The 20,929-nt window shown below is 34.0% G+C and overlaps 1 protein-coding gene across 6 annotated transcripts in view; it reads right to left on the reverse strand.

Annotated features, from left to right (window-relative positions):
- The window catches only part of cher (filamin A protein cher), a 149,266-nt gene that overhangs the window by 5,919 nt on the left and 122,418 nt on the right, over positions 1 to 20,929 (reverse strand). For all 6 annotated transcript variants that reach the window (XM_088227166.1, XM_088227135.1, XM_088227161.1 and 3 more), the window contains 10 exons: positions 19,100 to 19,269; positions 16,748 to 16,873; positions 15,303 to 15,416; positions 13,183 to 13,371; positions 10,783 to 10,885; positions 10,042 to 10,184; positions 7,997 to 8,105; positions 3,982 to 4,146; positions 3,307 to 3,546; positions 1,164 to 1,354 (listed from right to left, as the gene is read on the reverse strand). In XM_088227166.1, the coding sequence (XP_088083292.1) occupies positions 1,164 to 1,354; positions 3,307 to 3,546; positions 3,982 to 4,146; positions 7,997 to 8,105; positions 10,042 to 10,184; positions 10,783 to 10,885; positions 13,183 to 13,371; positions 15,303 to 15,416; positions 16,748 to 16,873; positions 19,100 to 19,269 (1,550 nt within the window). The remainder of the gene's footprint in view (positions 1 to 1,163; positions 1,355 to 3,306; positions 3,547 to 3,981; positions 4,147 to 7,996; positions 8,106 to 10,041; positions 10,185 to 10,782; positions 10,886 to 13,182; positions 13,372 to 15,302; positions 15,417 to 16,747; positions 16,874 to 19,099; positions 19,270 to 20,929) is intronic.

Below are 20,929 nucleotides of genomic sequence, written 5' to 3' on the forward strand. Positions count from 1 at the left end.
AGTGAAAATATAATTACTTTGAAATGATTTTAACTTTTTAAAACCGTATGTATGTTCAAATATATTGTTTTCAATGTTTAAAATATATATTTAAGAACCAAAATTTATTTACAAGTAATTCAAATAGATCAATTCAAAGAAGGAATCGTGTGTTAGAAATACCACATTGTAAAACGAGGCTCGCACAGAGACATGCAAAAAAAATTAATTCTTTTTTTACTGATAATATTTTATTGATTCCAAACTTTAAAAATTTTCCTTCTTTTAAAAAACATGCACTATCCTGGATTCAAACTAAAGATATGAACTCTTTTTTTCTATGATTTATTTTGTTGCCCTTTAATAATAAGAAAAATTTTTGTGTTTTTTTAAATATTTTTTAATTACTATAAATAAAAAAAAATACCATATTATCTTTTACAGAATATTTTATGTTACACAAAACTATTATAACTGTCCATTGTTTATTATAGGAGCAAAAATTCATTAACCTTTTCTTGTATACCAACGAACAGGCCATGCCTTTGTGGGTTTTTTTGTTTACTATTTTTCTATTAATATGTATTTCGTTGATATGTAATTATGCTTTATTTTTTTAATACTCTGTTTTATTATTATGTTTATTGTAAGAAAACAAAAAAAAATTAACGCTTACTTTGCAATTTTATTTTAACATATTAAATCAAATAATAATTTCAGGTTTTTGTTTTCTAATTGCTGGCAATCTTATCTATGGCATATCTTTTTGTCCGCTAGGTTGAAAGCCGTAATCCCGCCTAAAATTATACTCACATTTTAAAAGTTCGACTCTCGTAAGAGCACCTGATTTAAGGTCAAATGCCAACTGACCTGTGACCTGATATGTTTAAATTTATGCATGTTATCAATATAATTGTTATTTTATATTAAATAAAATAGATTTTAGTATGTATTTTTGTAACTGGTATTTATTCCCCATGCTAATAAAAAAAACATCCTTTGAAACCTATGAAGAAAAAAAAAACAACAAAAATTTTCCAGTAATTCTCCTATATCAAATATTTTTTACAACTGCCAGATTTAAATCTGGTGTCAGAGGGTTTTTGAGAGTATAGGTATTTTTACCGGACTGTGCATGGTATTTATCATACGTAGTTCGGATAATTATGAGAGTGATAGTTTACCCTAGCGTCCAGCTCTCCGCGGGCCCCGTTGAGTCGCACATAGAACTGCGCCGGCTTGTCCACCTGAAGCCCCTCCGGGAACTGGGCCACCTCCAGGAGGTGGGCGTCCCCTATGGCCGGGGAGATGTACACGCGGAACGGAGAGTCCGGAATGTGCTGCTCGTTGAACTTGAGCCCGATGCGGTACTCGCCTGGAAATGAACAAATTTGGAGACCCTTAGTTGCAGAAAGAATTATTGAATTTAGGATAGCAAAATATGAACTCGGACACCCCTGGTGATATTTCTTATTCTTAAGGCTGGAGGTCAGTGCTATACAAGCTCCTGACTGTGACCTGTGAATATGACGGGTCCCCGTGAATAGTTCTCACCCTCCAATCCCAGGTCTATAAAGAGCCTGGCTACTGTGTGAAAGGCGAGAGTTCTCATTTGGCTCGAAGCCCAGATCCGTTAAGTATCGGACTATTAAATAGGGGCGAGCTCTTCAACATCCTCAGGTTTAACCAGTGGTCCCGCGAGGATGAGGCTTCTTTTGTAATGTAAAGCATCATATTTACATAGAATGTGTTTGGGGGTTTCCTCATCTGCACTGCAGAACCTACATCTAGAAGTTTCGGAAAAGTTCATTCTAGCGCGGTGTTTGTTCAATCTGCAGTGCCCTGGGCGGGCTCTAGTGATAACCCTCACTTGATTTCGACTGGGCTTTATTAGGTCGAAGGCAAACCTCTGCGAGTACCCTTTTGTCAGTTCCTTCACGTGGAGCTGACCAGGTACTTTTTGCCAAAGCATTACGCTCTGCTTCCTTGCCCACGACCACTGGAGCACTAAATGCAGCGTATATCGATAACCTGTTACACAAAATTAAGGAGATCAGCCTCACACCATACATGCCACTCCAGGAACTTGAAATCTTGCAGTGTAGAACCACCTTTTAATCAATATTTTGTGTCGACCTTCCGAGGGATCGAGCCTGGGACCTCATGCATGGTAGGTAAACGCGCCAAACACTTCACTACGGCGGGGACTTATCTCTATTTGATTTCCTTAATCAGGATTTTTAGCTGAACAGCTCTCGAGTTGAAAACAAGCGTCCAGAGTTCTGATTTACTTAAATTCACTCACCCACATCCATAAAGTTTTCGGCTCTTTAACTCCGCAAATGTCAACAGGTGGAAAAGTTGAGGAAATGTGGATGTTTAGCATAGGCAGAGTGGTGAATGTTACAAAGTGGGTAAAGTGGCCACTTAAACCAGCCAATGATAGATAATAAGAACTGTAAATTATTATTATTAATAATAATACACTAGCAGCCATTAAGCTGATGCGTGTATATCAAGTGTGCATGCTTATTAAACATTATACATTGCTGTGTGCATCTAGTTAACATTCACTGAACTAGCACCAATCACTTTCTCGGGAAGGCCATTCCATTTCTCCACAACTCGGTTTGTCAGGAAGTACCTCCTGGGGTTGGATGAGAAGGAGGTAGTGTTGGGTTTCAATGAACGATCTCTGAGATGGCGGTTTTCATTCATAATAAACATTGATTTCAACTTGGGTACATTATATTGCTCAGTTAAGATTTTAAACGTTTCAATTGAGTCACCACGCTGCCTCCGCTTTTCAAGTGAACTTAACCCGAGCTGTCTTAAGCCGTCCTCGTATGATTTATTTCTTAGAGAAACTACCATTTTAGTTGCTCTTTTCTGGACTTTCTGCAACAACTCTATGTCTTTTTTAAAATAGGGACTCCAGATTTGGTAGGCATACTCCAGGAGTAGACGACCATATGTTTTATAAATTTTGAGGAACAAAACTTGGCTGATGTGAGCGAATGTTTTCCTTTTTAAGTATAAGAGAGAATTGGTGCGATGCCTAGACTTCCACATCTCCTTCTCAAAAATGTTTCATTTATTTATTTTATTTCACAAAATACCTTTCTTATTTATTTTCACCTCACTGAGCACAACCCGAAAATTTCAAAAAAAAATTTCTCTTTCTGATGTAAAATTTTTCGATTGTAATTTAGTATAAGTCCTGATGATGAGGTAGTTACCTCAAAACCAATCCTGTTCGATGTATAACTAAAAATGAATGTGGTTCATACATAAACAAACAGCGTAAAAAAAAGTCATTTATCTCACCCGGTTCATCGACCTGGTAGCACACATCGCACGACCCGTCCCTCCTGTCCTTGAAGTCGATCTCCGCCTTGGAGGGCCCCTCCACCGATATGGCCAGCTGGCCCCCGCCGGCCTCGCGGGTCCAGACATTGAACTCGTTACGGATTTTCTGCTCGCCGCGCTCTAGACCAGTACCTCCGGCCTTGACAAGATGGGCACCCGAGTCGCGGAGGGGTCCGACGGTAAACTGGAATGGGGATCCTGGAAAATAGCGTGGATCGTTACAACTGTCTGTTCATTATTACATTGTCATTGGCTAAAAATAATACTGAAAAGCAGTAACCTATATGTGGAATAATTATTGTTTTATGTATGAATTATGCAGTATTTTTATGTAATTTATTTCTCAATCTACCAAGAATAAATATTTTTTTTAAAACATGCTAAAAATTTGCATTCATAGTTAATTTTGAGTCTAATATTATACCCAAATACTTCATTTCATCCACTTTCTCAATAATTTTGCCATACTCAGGTTATATTTATTTTTTAGGCTTGAAAACAAAAGTTGTCGGGACTATACACACGGTTGCGTGGCATTTTAACACATAACAATATTTATATTCAATAAATCTATGTGATACACGATCTCTTGAAACAGTGAATTGTAATAAAATCAAGCGGAATATGGATTACCAGGAATATGGATCTCCCTGTACTTCACCGACACAGTGTGAACAGCCAGTTCCTTGGGCACAAAGTGGACAGAGTAGAGTCCATCTTCTATTTCCTGAATCTCTGCGTCTTCCGATACTCCTCCGGGGCTAGTGACAGTCGCCGCAAGGTCAAATGACGTGATACCTGGAAGAAGCCATTTTTAAATTATTATGTCTTCATATTTTAACATTTCGTTTAGTGGTGTTTCAACATAATTGAGATATGAAGGAGTTTAAAGATATCTGTCACACCAGTGCTAAAAATACATGTCAAAGAAAATCCCCTCTTAGCATTTGATTCGGGCAAAGAGTAAGTTATCTCTTAATAAATGAACAATAATTGAGAATAGTTCTTAAGAAAAATAAATATAGCAATGTAAAAAAAATGAGAGATGAACTAAAATGGTTATCTGTAAGAAGGAGACTTAAATTTAATATGTTGATATTTATACATAAATTTTTTCACGATAAATTACCAAAATATTTTAAGGATAAAGTTGTCTTAAACAAAAATTGTCAAGAATATGCTACTAGACAAAAGGATAAAATAAGACTACCATTATTGAAAAGAGCTGAGTCGCAAAATTGTTTGATGTATAAGGGTTTAAAAATGTATGATGAGATGCCTGAATGTATGAAGAATGAAAAGTGTCTGAAAGAATTTAAAAATAAATGTATAAGTTACTGTAAGGAAATGTAAATATATATAGATGATGTAAATGTACATATTAGTTTATATTAGTTTTAATATAAGCTAACTTAAGAAATAAATAAAAAAAGAAAAAATATTTAAAAAAATAATAATTTGGACATTTTTTATGTTTGAAGCAATAATAGGAAAATATCACACTTTTTTTTACAATTATAAATTAAAAGAGACAATCTCTTGTGCGTGGAGAGTGACTTACACCGTTATAGTTATTTAATAATTTAAAGTGATATAATTTCAAATATCATCATCATTCCCTTTCCGCACCGAATGGTGCATAGGGCACTGCATTGGTATACAAAACGCAGCGTATCTTGATCACTTTTGTTACATGAAGTTAAGATGATCAGTCTTGCGTTTCAGGTGCCAGTCCAGGGACTATGAAAAATTCTAGTGTAAAAACACCAACAAATATTTCATGTCAACCATGTCGGGAATCGAACCCGAGACCTCTTGCATGGTAGGCAAATGCGCTGACCGCTGCACCACGAGGCCGACAACATATTAACTTAATAATGATTTGATGAAAAATTTCAAATACACACGACAATAAAAATAAAAATTATTATCATATTTAGAACTGTCGTTATTATCGGGTTCGAACTGTCAGTAGGGTCGCAGTGAGTCACATCTTGCTGGAGGATGTGATTCTGTAAAATGCTGCGAACGCTCAGTTGCATTCCACTGGCAACACTACTGACTAGTCCAAATACTTAGCGTCCACGTCGCGAACCCTGGGCAATGGGGTCACACTCATAACAGTGTGATCACAGCAGGTAACGAGAGGATGAAAGGCGAGTTTCTGGCGCCTCAAAACCAAAACCAACCAGCTACGAGTCCCAATCAAAACTAGCTCCCTCAGTAGATTCGTAAATCTTAATGTAACATCTGTAAAACACCTTTGTGTAAAAGCTTTGTTACTGTATGCACACAAACATTATTCTCTGCCTTCCATAACTCATTTCACAAATACACGAGTTACTAGATACTCCACCCTGATGCTTCAAAAACAATTAAAAATTAATACAACCTTCGGTCAAAGAGGATTGGCCTACTACTCAGTTAAAGTGTACAATGCAGGTCTACCAATGAACAAAATGACTCGCCTACAATCTGTATTGAATGCCGCAGCGAGACTTATTTTCGGAATCTCTAAGTTCAGTCATTTCACTACACTACTTCGGGAACTACATTGGCTACGTTTTCCACAGATGGTCGAATACAAACTCTGTTGGCTTATTGTTATGTATTATAGCAACACTGAGTAGGTACTTGTCTGGATAAATATGATCTGTGCATAAGTGTAAAGTCAAAGTGTTTTTACAACAATAATAAAGAGTACTTGATAATGACCCAACATGGGATAACTTAGTGTATCATTAATTATTCAAACATTACATTGGCGACGAGGAAAATGGCACTAAGATTTAGTGAATATGGCCCAGGTAAAACCTGGAGCCATTATATCGACAGATTTTGTTTTGCTCTGGAAGCAAATCAAATACTAGAAGAAAATGCCAGAATGGAGGAATTTAAACCTCAATATAGTAGAGAAGAAGAAGAAGAGGAAGATGATATGGTGGAGATCCCTCCGCAGGAGAGGTGGGCAGATATTATAGGAATTCCAAGCACCTCAGAAGAAGCAAACATGCAAGCAGGGAAGGCATTGAAAAGAATGCGAAGTATAGAAGAATCGGAGGTAGCCCAAGGTAGTGACAAACTACCAAGAAATGAGGCACCGGAAATTAATATGAAATGAAGAACATTTATGTTATGATTTATTGTTTTATTTGTTTATTGTGTTATTAGATTATGGTTAGCTTGTTACTAACTTAAATGGAAAGGTATGTTATGTATTATAGCAACACTGAGTAGGTACTTGTCTGGATAAATATGATCTGTGCATAAGTGTAAAGCCAAAGTGTTTTTACAACAATAATAAAGAGTACTTGATAATGACCCAACATGGGATAACTTAGTGTATCATTAATTATTCAAACATTACACTTATGTATAAGTCACTGCACAACTCTGCTCCGGAATATCTAAGGGAACTATGCATTCCAGATGAACTAGCTGACAGGCGTCTCACGCTCAGATCAGCTACGTCTACGGCGAGAGGAAAAGTTATTATACCTCTACGCAAACAGCGCACTAAATTTAGTGAACGCGCATTTGCGGTCGCAGGCCCTATGGCATGGAATGCTCTCCCAGCAGAGGTGCGAGGCTGTGAAAGTGAAGTGATGTTTCGGAAAAAACTTAAAACCCACTTGTTCTCTAAATCATTTGAATAAATCCGTAGCATGTGACAACAAAATAAATTGTTTTAATTAAATTACAAATTTAAAAGCTTCAATTAAATTAATTTAACAGTAGAATCACTATGTAAAGCGCCCTTGAGGTATTTTATTATGAAAATGGCGCTATAGAAGTTATCCATCATAATAAGAATAATAATAATAATCTACTTCCTTTGTCCATAAGGACAATTAGTAAGTACTAACAATATAAAATTGCTATTAAGAAATGGATAGTGGAGGTGGGTTAATAGATAATAATTAAATAGGTAAAAATTTGCGTCTTGTTTATGAAATTTGGTCTACAAAATACTCAAAATATTTAAGTTGTTTCTTTATCCTTCTTATTTCCTTCCCATCCCCTTTCCTCTCTTCATAGTATAGTGTGAATTATTTCATTTTTTTATTTATTTAATTAATCATTGTTTTTAATTTTGTATAAAATCATAATGAGTGAATCAAGCCAAATTGGTAAAATAAATTGTACAGTTTATGAAATTTGGTCTACAGGTCTATATAAGTTTGTTATGTTTTTTATGATCATTTTAGTTTATATTGCTTATTATGTTTAAGATGATAGTTAGGTTAATTAGATTAATTAAGTCTTTATTTGCTTATTATGTTTAATAACTAATTTAAGGCATGTTTCACTTATTGTAAAATGTTTCCCTCGGCCCAGGACACCCCAGTGAGGGAACATTGTTCTGTATAAAAAAATAATACAAACATTGTAAAAGTATAAATAAATAAATAAAAGGAAGGTAACCCCGACAGAAAAATCCACCAGAGAAGGCAATGGGAAACCACTCTGGTCATCTTTTCTCAGGAATCACTATGGCGAGTACATCAATAAGCAGTCGTCCTGGCTGCGAAATATAAAAGTAGCGCAGGACAAATACATATGCTTTCGCTGTAGTGATCGCCAATGTCGGGGGGACTCGGCAAGGCACTAGAAAGAGAATATTATATATGTTTATTATTTAACACACCTGGCATCTTGAAGGTGAGTTTACACTTAGTTCCAACTTCAGTTATAGGAACTGCTTCTCTTTGCCTTTGAATTTTCTCTCTCTGCCGGTTGGAGCCTTCACCAGATACCTGGAATTTTATAAACACTATTATTATATGTCAATGATTTTAAATCAGTATTATCTTTCAAGACTTTGTACGTATCACTTGTCAGGAGCATACTTGAATACAATTCAAGTATCTGGAGCCTATTTTACGAAGTTTATTCATTGAAATGGAAAAAAATTGATCGAAAACAGCATGAACACGATCACAATACTTGAGAAAAGAACAAAATTAGACTTCCATTTAGGAAAAAGGCAAAGTCACAAAATTCAATTTTATTTAAAGCAATTAAAAAGTATTACGAAACGGAAAAAAATATTTATGAAGAAAAAAACATATCAAAATTTAAAATAATGGTCAAGACATATGTGATAAACAATTTATAAATTAAATATATTTGCAATGTTATTATTAGAACACACATAACAATATGTATGATATGTGTGCCCTACTTTAAGATTTAAATAAAAAATAAATGACTTATTTTTAATACAAACAAACAAATATTATTATTATTGATAATACACTAGCAGCTATTAAAAGCTGATGCGTGTATATCAAGTGTACATGCTTATTAAACATTATACATTGCTGAGTGCATCTAGTTAACATTCACTGAACTAGCACCAATCACTTTCTTGGGAAGGCCATTCCATTTCTCCACAACTCAGTGTGTCAGGAAGTTCTTCCTGGGGTTGGATGAGAAGAAGAATGAATGACCTCTGGATATGGCGGTTTTGATTCACAGTGAACATTGATTTCAACTTGGGTACATTATATTGCTCAGTTAAGATTTTGAACATTTCAATCAAGTCACCACGCTGCCTCCGCTCTTCCAGAGAACTTAACCCGAGCTCCCTTAAGCGGTCCTCGTATGATTTATTTCTTTCTTTCTTATAGAAATAAATGTATGTCCATTGAATTTACAAGAAAAATAAATTAAATCGTTTTAAATTATTCAATCGACAACACAATTTTAATGAACGTCGAGACAGTTCAAGATCTTGGAATACTTTTTGATAACAAACTTAAATTCAATCATCACATTGATCACATTTCCAAGTAAGCGTCCAAAATCAGTGGATTTATTTTGCGAATATCTAAGCCATTCAAAAGCCCAAAAATTGCAATTAAATTGTATAAATCATTTGTTCGTAAATTGCTCGAATTTAATTCTATAACATGGACTCCTAATTATAATATTCATATAACGCGGATTGAATCAGTGCAACGTAAATTTTTGAAATTGTTAATATTTAGAATTGGATCAAATACTTTCATAATTAACTATTATGATCGTCTAGAGTACTTTCATATCTTCAGTTTAGTCTTCAGAAGGATTTGGCAGGTTTGATATTATTGCACAGATTAATATCTAACTGAGCAGATGCCCATAATATCCTTGCTCAGACTAACCTTAATGTACCTCACCGTAACTTGCGTACCAATACTGTCTTTGCTGTGGGAAATTATAAAACCAACATCGGATTCTTTTCCCCTCTGCCGAGGATCCTCAGAACAGTGAACAAAATCTCATTAAATGGTACTGTCGATGTGTTCCTACAGCAAAAGCAAGCATTCAAGAAGCAACCGGGTTTTGTTACTCCTGACTCGCGATGACACACTTGGCATGTCCGCCTAGATTATGCCATAATTATACTTTTGTAAATTTAAATAGATTTTAAGATTGTTTAGATTAAGTGTTATTATATAAAATATATTCATTAATGCCAATCTGTTAGGGCTTGGGCTTTTATAAGCCTGTTGATTGGCTTAAAAAAAAAAAAAAAACTTAAGAGTACCTATATTGAATTCCATAATAAAGATACCAGTCTTAAAAATGTCGTGATAGAGCAATGAAACCAGTCACTAGTTATATAAAGTTTGTGGATTTAAGTATCACTCGTTTCTATGATAAATAAATTAATGAAGCGTCAATCAAAAAAAACATATTGCGTACTTTGACAGTGAAGGGAGATCCGTCCACATGATGATCAGCGAACTTTAGGTTGATGACGTAGTACCCCGGCTCTGTCGGCTTGTAGCTGATCTTCAGGACACCATCATTGGAGTCTTGGCACTGAATCTCCGCCTTACTTGGACCTGGAATAGATAAAACAATATATAAAGGACAAACGTTAGAGTTATAGTGGAACCACTCTCTTAAGTTTTTAAATCAGAAGATATTTTTGTACATCTGAAATTAAAAAGCTATTTGAGATACAACAAATTAATTTATATTTCTGAAAATTACAATGCATGTAGTTTTTTCTTGCGTGGAGCCCGTCATTGTCTTAACACTCCTGCGAGGGATCTCTGAAACCTCACACAACTCTTTGGAGCATTTCTTGAGGTATACGGCGAATTGACACGCAGATTGCTTCCTCCAGCTTTTGTAAGTTCCTTAAGCAATGTAATGTCACCACTTGACTAATTAAATTATTGATATGAATTGTCCATGTAAATTGTCTGTCTATTGTTATTCCTAAGTATTTAAATGTTCAATTTCAATTTATTAGTTGTTCAAAATTTATGTGAGCATCTATTTAGAGACATTTTTTCTAGATTCAAAACGGACAATACTATTTTATTTTTTATTACATTACATTGTTCCTCGGATTAATTCCCTTCGAGGTTAAAGGTCTCAAAATATTGATGGAAACGTAATTGGCTGAGATATAATAATAAATAATAAATATACCTTCAATGGACAGAGAAAGACCACCATATCCTGCATTCTTTGTGTCTACAGAGAATGTGTTGTCAGCTTTAGTTTTGCCTTCCTTTAGTGCGGCTCCCGTTACCTGTAAAATATTACATGTTTTTATTAAGGCTCAAACTGACGTGCATCCAGCTCAAAGTATTTCTCCGAACTGACAAATAAATCAATATATTTATTGATTTGGTGTTTATTTTGTAGAACTCCATATTTAAACTTATAGTATAAGAAATCAAACATTGATTTGAGTCTACTGAACACTTTACGTTTTAGTTAAGTACCTTGAATTATATAACTATCTGAGGACATTCAATCCATCTAATCTTCACATTCATTTGAAAATGCCCTAACAAGGCGAAACAATTGTCACTAAATTTTTGTTTTTATATTTGTAAAAATAAAATAAAGTGTTCAGTAGACTCAAATCAGTGTTTAATTTCGTATATTATAAGTTTAAAATTATAAATAAATCAATATGTTGCTAGAATTATTTCCGGGCGGTTGTGTGTCAAAACCCAAGTACCTACAAATTTTTAAGGACTGGTAAAAATTAGAGTACTTAAATGTACTGTGAAATTTATTGAAAATGCATGAAAAAATTAATAAAAACAAACTACACAATATTATTTTTGGTATGTGTATATTTTACATATTTATACACACACAATTCTGGGTTTTATCCCAAGGGGGAGTAGGTAGTTGCTAGAATTATTTCCGGGCGGTTGTGTGTCAAAACCCAAGTACCTACAAATTTTTAAGGACTGGTAAAAATTAGAGTACTTAAATGTACTGTGAAATTTATTGAAAATGCATGAAAAAATTAATAAAAACAAACTACACAATATTATTTTTGGTATGGGTATATTTTACATATTTATACACACACAATTCTGGGTTTTATCCCAAGGGGGAGTAGGTATATTTTTATTTATATCACTACAGAGATGGGTAGAATTTTTGTTTCAAGATTATGGTTATTCGAGCGTTTACAGGGCTTATGACCTGTCATAGGTTGGGTTCAAGTGGCCACCCTCCGCTTATTAGCGAATATCCATATCGGTGACATTTTTGGTTTTTGTATATATGTCATGAAACAAGGAAAGCTTTCGCTAGCGCGTTTGGAGCGCCATCTATGTATTTGATATTGAGGTTAAGTATTAAAGCAAATTACTTTATTTATGTAGCTAAGACTCTATCCGAGTTAAATTAATTACTAGTAATCGCCTGCAGATGACTCTGCAATTTATTTTTACTTAATTTTTTGACCAGACCTTGTTTACACAATATTATTTTTGGTATGTGTATATATATTTTACATATTTATACACACACAATTCTGGGTTTTCTCCCAAGGGGGAGTAGGTATATTTTTATTTATATCACTACAGAGATGGGTAGAATTTTTGTTTCAAGATTGAAACAAAAATTCTACCCATCTCTGTAGTGATATAAATAAAAACAAACTACTTTGCAACATCATCAGAGGTGCTACAGCCCATTGTGGGCCCTGACCTCCTCCAGAATCTGTCTCCATTCCTCCCTGCACCCGCGGCTCTTCTCCGGTTCGTCAGGTCAATTGCAAATGTCACTTTCCACCAATAAATTACAGCATTGTTATATTGTTGTGGCAACCGGCGACATATTTCAGGTTTTCCGGGTTGCCATGTTATTCGGTATTTAGCATTTAGCAGGCACAAATTAAAAGTTTATTGAGTTCAACTTTTAAATGCCATAAACACTCACCGACCAGGGCCGCGATTATGAACGCTATCTTCATCGGTATATACTGAGACGGTATAAACTGATATTGATATTTATGTACAAAAGTGTGTATATTTGTATGAAAATTCAAAGTATCTTCGCCAGTAACCGGTAATTGAGCATGTTTAGAAAAAAAAATTGTAAACATATTCTATTTTTCATACAGAAAACTTAATTTTACTTTGTATTTGAAATTGAAGATAAATTTTAACTACCCATCAGAATAAACACCCTGGACTTTTTTAGTTTAAGTTAACAATGATTTAAGGGAGCACTAAATAAATAGTCCAGATCTTGTCTTAGTGTCCCTTATGTTTGTCAATGCTTAAAAAATTGCAAACATTATTATATTTTTCATATAGAAAACTTAATTTTACTTTGTAGATAAGATTGAAGATAAATTTTATCTTCCCATCAGAATATGTACCCAGAACTCGTAACGTTGTGGGCCATGTAATTTCAAAGTGTCGGTGGGGATTTTCAAATTTAAAAACTCTCAAAAATCATAGCGATGATAATACAATACATTTCTATTTTTTTTGGCTTAGTATGATATCTATTAGCAAATATAAAAAAAATTATAAAAACCGCTAAACTTCCTCATTTGTAGATTTATCATACCTTAACTTTCTTAGCATCTCCCACTTCTTGTTCGCCAACTGTGATCCTGAATGGAGAATTGGTGATATGCTTTCCCATGCGCTTGACAGAGACAGTGTGTTCGCCGACTTCCCTGGGTGTGAAGGAGATGCCGATATTTCCAGTCGGAAGACGCTTGAGGAAGCACGGCTCTTCCAAACCAGACGGGGCCTGCAATAATAAACCAATATTTTGAGCATCTCCGAATCTTGGTAGAAGAAAACTGAAAATTTGATCCACTTTATCATAATCGTAACCCGACTTCCATCGGGTTGTGCACAAGTACTGCATTGGAACATCAAAATCAATGCATCTCGATCATTTATCACGTAAAGGCAAAGTGTTAACCTGCTTAAGATAATTCATTTCATTTTGATAGGGAACATAACTATGTATATTCCAATTACACAAACGATAGTAAAAAAACTAATGATTATTCAATTGTAATATCCAGTACAAAAATCCATTTGCTTTATGGAATTAATTATAAAATTAACATCATCAATTTGGATTATCAGTGATAAAATTTAAGCGTATGAGCTCTTAGTTGGTCAAACATAATGACCAACAATAATGATAGAACGCTTAAGGCCACTGCAGACTAAAAAAACGCCTTTGTAGAATGAATGTTCGTTCCCTGATATAAAAGATTTAGCAGCAAAACTAAGCGCAGCAGCATATACCATCAGAAAGATCTGACTAATAACGGATGCAGCTACAGCGAGAATAGTCTATTTTAACTACTTTCACACTATTATGTCTGATGGCATTTTAGTGTGGGGTCGAGCAGCCGATATTTCTGCAGTTTTTGTTTTAAAAAAGAGGGCAGTGAGAGGTATTTACAACTTACATTTTTGCGATTCTTTAAGAAATCTTTTCAAAGAAATAAACATTATTTTATTTTTGCACCACAACAGGCCAGGAGGCCCAATTACAGGCTTGAGAAAAATTACATTTAATTTTTGTGTTCTCACCGGGAATCGAACCCGGAACCTTCCGTCTGTGAGTCAAGCGTCTTGACCACTACACCACGGAGGCCGCCAAATTATGACGGGATACAGGATGTTCTTCAAACCCTGTCACATCTGAAACCACGATGATCAGTACAAGCAAGGAGACATATTGGCACATTGATATATTTTTTTAGAATGAATAAAATTTGAAAATAAAATATTTAAAAAAAATAAATGGTTGCTAACTTCTGCAGGGGAGAAACGAGGGGGGAGTCTGACACACGGTTAACCATTGGGCCGCGCCCCCCTCGCTTCTCCCCTGCAGAAGTAAGCAACCATTTGTTCTCTTTAATAATTTTTTTTTACAAATTTTCTTTGTTCTAAATATTTTTTAAAATATGCTAATATGTCTTCTTGCCCATACTGATCATCGTGGTTTCGGATGTGACAGGGTTTAAAGAACACCCTGTATAGTCAGTATATTTATGAGAATATTATGTATGTATGTGCGTAAAAATAAATCTCTCTTTTAAAAAAATAGCATAATCATAATCACAATACTAGAAGTAAATTGGTAATCCCGAAATAAAAGCTAAGTAAGATAAGCACAGCCTATTATGGACTAAATGAGTACATGGAAGATAGCAGTACATGGAACTGACAGTATTATTTTATTTGGGTTAGTTTATTTGATTATTTTTGGAATGTGTAGCTATTTATTGAAACCTGACTATCTCTACGTGTTGTTTTGTTTATTCGTTTATATATTGACTTTTAATAAGCGTGTAAATTATACTTACATTGAAAAAAAAAAATCTTTGTAAAACTTCTAGATATAGTTTCCGCAGTGCAGACGATGAAACACCTATACACATTGAATATGAATGTTTGATTTTTTTGTATCACAAAAGAAGCTGTCTTCGGGGGACCACTGGGTAAATTTGAAGATGTGAGAGCGTTCGCCCCATACCCAATAGCCAGATACTTAAAGAACTTGAGCACGGAGAAGATTTAGCAATAGGTATGAGAGCATTTGCCTTCCATTCAGTAGCCCAACTCTTAAAATGAGAGTAAACTTAAGGGGACCCATCATAATAGATCTACGCAGGTCGCAGTGAAGTCGGAAACTTATTTAGAACGGCCACATACCTGAATGGAAGCATTTAAACTCCTGATATCAGAGTCGGAGATCTTCCCTGGAAGAGACACTTCACTGCAGCTTCCTACAGATATCTGATTCCTCTTTCTGCCTTCCCCAGTCACCTAGAATAAAAGCATAAAAACTTTTCATCATTTGATCGGACCTTTTATTTATACGAAGCTGATCATCAGCCTCAAAGCTTTCAATCACATTTTATTGTTGATTTGAATAATTATATTTGTAGAAAAGCATCGGCAATATCGATACCGATATGGAATCTAAATGAATGAACTGTAAATAGGACACAAATGAAGCTGCTTGCATAATCGAATTGGCTAAAAAGATTTTAAAAAGTGAAAATTTAACACACCCTAACTGTCAATAGTTAATAATTAAAATGAACGTAAATATAAACTTGTCGCAACATCGCTAAAACGGGTTGCAAAATTTGATGACAAAAACCTTTTTTTTTTATTAAGTAATCTGCTGACATTCCATGAAATAAAATAGAAACCATGAAATTATGAAGCTAAATTATATAATTTAGATTCATCAATTTGTTTCTTTTTTGGGTGATACAGTGAGTGTTGGATTTGTTCCGACGTTTCGGCTTCCATTGCAGGAGCCATCTTCAGGGTAAACTGAGTATAGCCGAAACGTCGGAACAAATCCAACACTCACGTATCACCCAAAAAAGAAACATATTGATAACAGTGACCGTGTAGACCTTCGCACCTATTTAGATTCATCAACTTTGAAAATAACCGAGAATCACTATTTACCAATACTAACCAATCAACGTACGTATTATGTACGACCAAAGGACTGTTCATAATAATAAACAGATGGCAGAAAAAGTAGCTTTCTGAGCAAACAGAAAAAAGTATGTAAATGGTTTATTTATTTTTAAGTGTATTGCCTATATTAGGGACGAATAAGTTATAGAAAAAAATAGTATCGAACGCATCCCTAATATAGACTACTGTTTTCTGTTGAAAATGCATTGGAATTATTATTTTATTTAACTTTTTGTATGAAAAATTCATTGAAAATGTATTTGAAAAATGTATTGTAAATTTGTTGGAATTATTATTTTATTTAACTTTTTGTAAATAAATATTTTGTTAATAAATATTTAACATATTGCCAAATGGCAATTTTTTCCAACAAACCAATAAAATAAAAGTGTTATTACATCATTTCAACAAAAGTTTTATGTAGTCTGACAGAAATTGAACACGGAACCTAAATCATGGTAGGCAACGTTAACCACTACAAATCTCTTCATGATTTCCTTGCCAGAATTTTCATGGAGGATTCTGGTTCAATTTCACATACAGTATTTTATTTTTCTTTCCCCCTGGACGCAGAATAAAATAAAAAGTATAGGCTTCGATTCGATAAGAGTTGGGAAAATTCATCTAATTTATTAGTCATGGACAAAACCACCTACCTTGGCCGCGAACGGGGATCCCTTAATATGCTTCTCACCGAACCTGACGCTGACTTTATACTCCCCGGGAGCCGTTGGCAGATATGATACAGCAACTGTTCCATCTTTGTTGTCATGAGCAGTGATCTACAGAAAAAACATTCATTACATTTTAATTCATATTGTACATAAATAATAAAAATTCTGAGGGAAACACTGAGGTTCTGGGGGGGAGATTTAGCAAAATGTAAACCTCTTTATAGGCCTGGGCTTAGAGGGCGAGAACTATTCACGGGGACCCGTCACAATAGATCTTAACAGGTCGCAGTGACGTCAGGAGCTTGAATAGCACTGACCCCCACCTCTAAGAATAAGAGGGTAATACGTTAGATATACATAAAATAACACATATGTACACATTGACGACAGAAAAATAAAAATTATTCATCGATGTTTTCAAAACATCGATATATCGCTAAAAAACATCGGATGAAACATGTTCGTTCAAATGTTTTTTTATGATTTATCAAAACTCTCTAAACGACAAAATTTGAGAACAAGTTAAAAATGTATTTATGTCATTTTTTGAGCTGTATCAACTGATAAAATTCTCTAAATTCTCTGAGATTGCCAATGCTCCGCATAATTTTAGGGTTGTCAATAATACCGCGTAACAATCGAAAGAAGTGCGTAGTTAAATACACATTCCTTCTGGTCTTCAAACTGCTGTAACCGAGCATACCCTGGAGGAACTCAGTTGGATAAAGCCATGGATAATATCTGCACTCCCTCATGTAGAGAAGCCGAAGAAATTTATTCTGAATCCTCTCCACCATAGGAGAGTACTAAACTCACACGCTCATACGGTAATACTTTATAGTGACTGTTAAAAGGTAATAAATAAATATATATAATATAAAAGATTGTAAAATAAACTTGGCCTTAAAAATTGTCTCCCACTGAAGTCTTTAGACTAGTGGATAACTAATTATAATGTTTCTAAAAATACCAAATAAATGCTGTTCTGTAGCACATTGAAAAGCACTTTTAAAAAATATATATTCTGGTTGCATTTACCAGATATTTTTTCGAAATCTTGACTATTGAAACAATTCAAAGGAACTAAGATGCTGTTATAAGTATGTATCATGTCCTAAATATGAATAAAGAAGACGAGACGAGACTTTTGTTGAGTCAAGCATTCAAATTGATTTCTCTCAGAATAGGCAATATATGGATTTTATCGGTATCCCGAAAATGTAATATAAAATCAGGTACCTACAATATTGGAGCACAATTTTACCAAAACAATCTAATAATTTTTAAAAAGCATTAAAATTGGCAAATTCATTTAACAATAATATTATAATATGCACTTATTATTATAATACGATACCCACATTCAGTTTCTGTATATTCAGGGCTTGGATAAATTAACGGAGTCTTTTTACTTAGAAAGTTAAGACGTTAAATGTTTCTTTAGAATAAATTTATTAGCATGACAGTTATGCTATAATAAACACGTATAATCGATGATGAAATCAGACTTCATGAATAAGACTGTCATTAATAATATTGTAATAATAATATTGAAATTTAAAATAAGACGAACATTTCAACACCCCAACTTTGACGTTTCTTCAAATAAATTTCAAAGCAGCGTTGCCAACCTCCAATATGCGAAAATCAGGGATACAATACAGAAAAATAAATCAGTAATTTTCGGTAGATTGTTGTCCTAGGGGCGGTGGTGGGGGGAAGAGGAAAATGTATTAAAATTTCCTACCTATCGTCAAACGTGACAATTTTGTCCAGTTATACCGAACTTTAATAATGTCTTAGAATTTATTATTTACTAATTTGTGGATGTCTCAAATTTATAAAAAAGGTAATTTTTTTATTTGTGTACATTACATAACATTTTTAAATATACTTCTAAGTACCTACTAACACTTTTTATAAAAAAAGCCCACATAGGCTGATTTATGTATTGTGTTTTTAAAAAATCTGTACTCGAGAATTGTTTTTTTATTTTACGTAATGGGAAACGTTAATGTAAAAAATAATGTATTTAATTAATATAAACATTGTATTTAGTAGTAATATTGTATAATTATATTTGTTATCTAAATAATAAAATTATTAGTAAAAAAAAAAATCATCTTCCCAACCAATAATACCATAAAAAATATTATAGCAGTTTCACATAAGTTTTGATAATGGTGTGTATGGCTAAATGAGAGCAACGAAAAATTAAAAATGATACTTAAGTGGAACTTAAAAATGTGATTCCATTATCTTTTATTTAATGAATAATGAGTTTAGTTTCCCCATTTAAAAAATACGTAATTGTGGATTGGTAACGTTACAAACCTCTGCTTTGCTTGGTCCTTCCACGGCCATACTCAGGCCTCCACCACCAGCTCCCTTGGTGCTGATGGTGAAGTGGCTCGGCTCCCCGCTGACTCCTTGGGAGAGACCAGGTCCATAGGCGGTTACGGACCCGGTGCTGAGAGAATCCACGTGGAATTTATACGGGGAACCTAGAAAGATCAAATGTTGTATTTTCTCTTGTGATTTTTAAAGGGTAGTTATTTTCAAGACAGTGATAATGTGAAGAAAATACTCTCACATATTTATGCTAGTTGTCGATTGAAAAAAAATACCCGAAGAAGCTCTCTGTAATCTAGTAGCCTTAGCATATTTGTGCTGAAAGAAGGTATTCCAGAAATACATAATATGAAATTTAATGGATTGAAGAAATGAATGGGAGTTCACAACGGAGCTCCAGAGCCAACTCTAATGTATGGGAGCGAAGTATGCAATTGGAAAAATGATGATGAAAGTAGGTTGAATGCTGTCGAAATACGATCCCTCGGGTGAATTTGTGGTAAAACGATGTATGATAGGTGCAAAAATGTCGAGGTCCGTGAAGTGTGTAAGGCTGAGACATACATTATCGACAGAATCAAGAAAGGGGTGCTGCGTTGGTTTGGACATGTAGAGCGAATGGACAGCGAAAGAACGGCTAAAAGGATATACGATGCCAATGTTGATGGATGCAGAAAACGAGGAAGACCGAGAAAGACATGGCACCATAAAGTCCATCAAATACTTGAAGATGAACATGTCAAAAGTAGGAATAATCGGAGTAGTTGCATGAGAAGATGTATGAATGTAGAGGAAGCGAGGTATGTATGCAAAGATAGAGTGATATTTGTTTATTTATTTTGTTCATTTACGCCCAAAAGGCATTGACAAAAAATAAAAATGAAATACATGCTAACATACTAAATAATAAACACAGAATATACAGAAAAAATATGTAAAATTAGTTAGAAAGGATATAATAAAAAGTTTTACAAAGTAAAAAAAAACAATAATAACAAAGGTATGCAAGAAAACACAGTAAGCATATAAACAAAAAATGCAAAGATATAAGCTCATGAAATAAATTCTGTAAAGCAAACAATAAATCAAGTGTTACGGTATGCAAGAAAGACAAATTTAAGTTAAATTAATAAACAAGCAAGCATATATTATCACGAAAAAATAAGAAATAAAAATATGTATATATGAAATGCGTATTTGCCAATACTACAATGCAATTTGATATAATAGTAAAAAATAAAAAACAAGTATAAGGTAATAAAAATAAACTATAAATATGGCGTTCTATCCTCTCTGCCTATCCCTACGGGGAAACGGCGGGATGGTTTGTTTGTTCGAAGAAATGAATGGGGTGAATTTTTCACTGACTGGTATTTAAATTGATTGGCCATTATAAATTCGTCGAAATGATTACAAAACTTTTAAAAGGGATATAAATTATTTAATCGTTTTACCGCCAAGGCCCCGATTGGGATGTGAAGTTAACAGAGTTATCTATAATTGTCTAAAAAAATAATGTTTATATTTGCATAAAAAAATTAAGTATCTTCGTATTATAAAAACATACAAATATACACATTAAACAATGAAGTAATTCACGTTATTGACAATTAAAGATAACTATGTTGACTTTTCATTGTAATCAGGACCCAGATCTTAATATCCGACAGGATCTATAAAAAGGCCACGGATAGTAGCGAGAAGGACCATTCGGTATTCATAGAAAGGGTATAAATATTGTTACATGAAGGTAAGGTGATCAGTCTTACGCTTCAGGTACCAGTCCAGGGACTATGAAATATTCTAGTGTGA

Source organism: Micrasema longulum, unplaced genomic scaffold (assembly GCF_059751315.1).
Source record: "Micrasema longulum isolate JH-2025_06_02 unplaced genomic scaffold, ASM5975131v1 h1tg000041l, whole genome shotgun sequence".
NCBI classification, from domain to species: Eukaryota; Metazoa; Arthropoda; class Insecta; order Trichoptera; family Brachycentridae; genus Micrasema; species Micrasema longulum.